Raw genomic sequence first — 1,073 nt, 5'->3', positions numbered from 1 at the left:
ATTAATATTATTATTATTGTTATTATTAATATTAATATTATCATTCTATCTTTGCTACCATTATTATCAATGTTTTCACCATTATCATTATTGCATTCCCAGATTTCATGTGCAAGTGCAGCCCAACTGAGCAGTGCGGACTGTCGAGAGCTGGCACAACTACCAACCCAACCACCAACCCACCTACCACTGTCACCACTCAGGCACCAACGACTGCAACTCCTACAACGACTGCAATCCCAACTACAACTGCTGCTCCTACTACAACTGCGACTCCTACCACGACTGCAGCATCTGCTACTACTGCAGCTCCAACTACGCCTACGACTGCTACAACAACTACAGTTCCTACCACAACAACTGCAGTTCCCACTACTGCGACTACAGCTCCCACCACTACCACGACTGCAGCCCCTACCACCACCACGACCGCAACCCCAACTACCACCACAACAGCGGCGACAACAACACCACTTTTTGGAAGAATCTCCGGCACTTCTCAGTCTCGTGAGTACAGACCAGAGAATTAGTACATACATACGGTCGCTTTTAAACACAAGGGGGCTATCCCAAAAAATGCTGTTTTGGGAAAATCGAAGGAAACGTTTTTGCCCCTTGTTCAGTTTCTTTAAAAGACAAGGAGAGTTTTCACTATAACCAAACAAATATACACATTAATGAAACCAAACTTCTCCTATTGGTAGGGCAATGCCCAGTTTTAGTGTAGGTCAAGGTTTCTGGAAACCCCTGACATCTGGGTTATCCCCCTTGTCCTTACAAGCGACCTCGTACCCTCGGATAAAAGAAACTGTCCACAGATTCCACGACTAAATTTGAAAAGGTTATAATCGTACTACATTAAGAATTCTGGTTAATTATTTTAGTTCATTCAAAGACGAAACGATATGTCAGACTAGTTTTTGAACCAAACGTTAATTTATACACAAATAACCCACGATAAGAAGACCACCCCTCAAAAGTGCAAAAAAAAAAGAATTTGAGGAAAATCGCATGCATTGCCTTAGATAGAGTGTGATTTCATTAACATGTATGCCCTCTTCCCTTCCTCCCCC

General features: G+C 42.7%; 1 protein-coding gene across 1 annotated transcript in view; it reads left to right on the top strand.

The window, feature by feature from the left end:
* Window positions 1–1,073, top strand: part of LOC101849330 (uncharacterized protein PB18E9.04c) — a gene marked incomplete in the record, with an annotated part of 14,703 nt that overhangs the window by 6,073 nt on the left and 7,557 nt on the right. The window contains 1 exon segment of the mRNA XM_005111158.3: window positions 103–507. Coding sequence (XP_005111215.2) covers window positions 103–507 — 405 coding nt within the window.

Source organism: Aplysia californica, unplaced genomic scaffold (genome assembly GCF_000002075.1).
Source record: "Aplysia californica isolate F4 #8 unplaced genomic scaffold, AplCal3.0 scaffold01017, whole genome shotgun sequence".
Lineage (NCBI taxonomy): Eukaryota > Metazoa > Mollusca > Gastropoda > Aplysiida > Aplysiidae > Aplysia > Aplysia californica.
The sequence above is the reverse complement of the archived record's forward strand: the minus strand, read 5'-3'. Positions and strand labels throughout refer to the sequence as shown.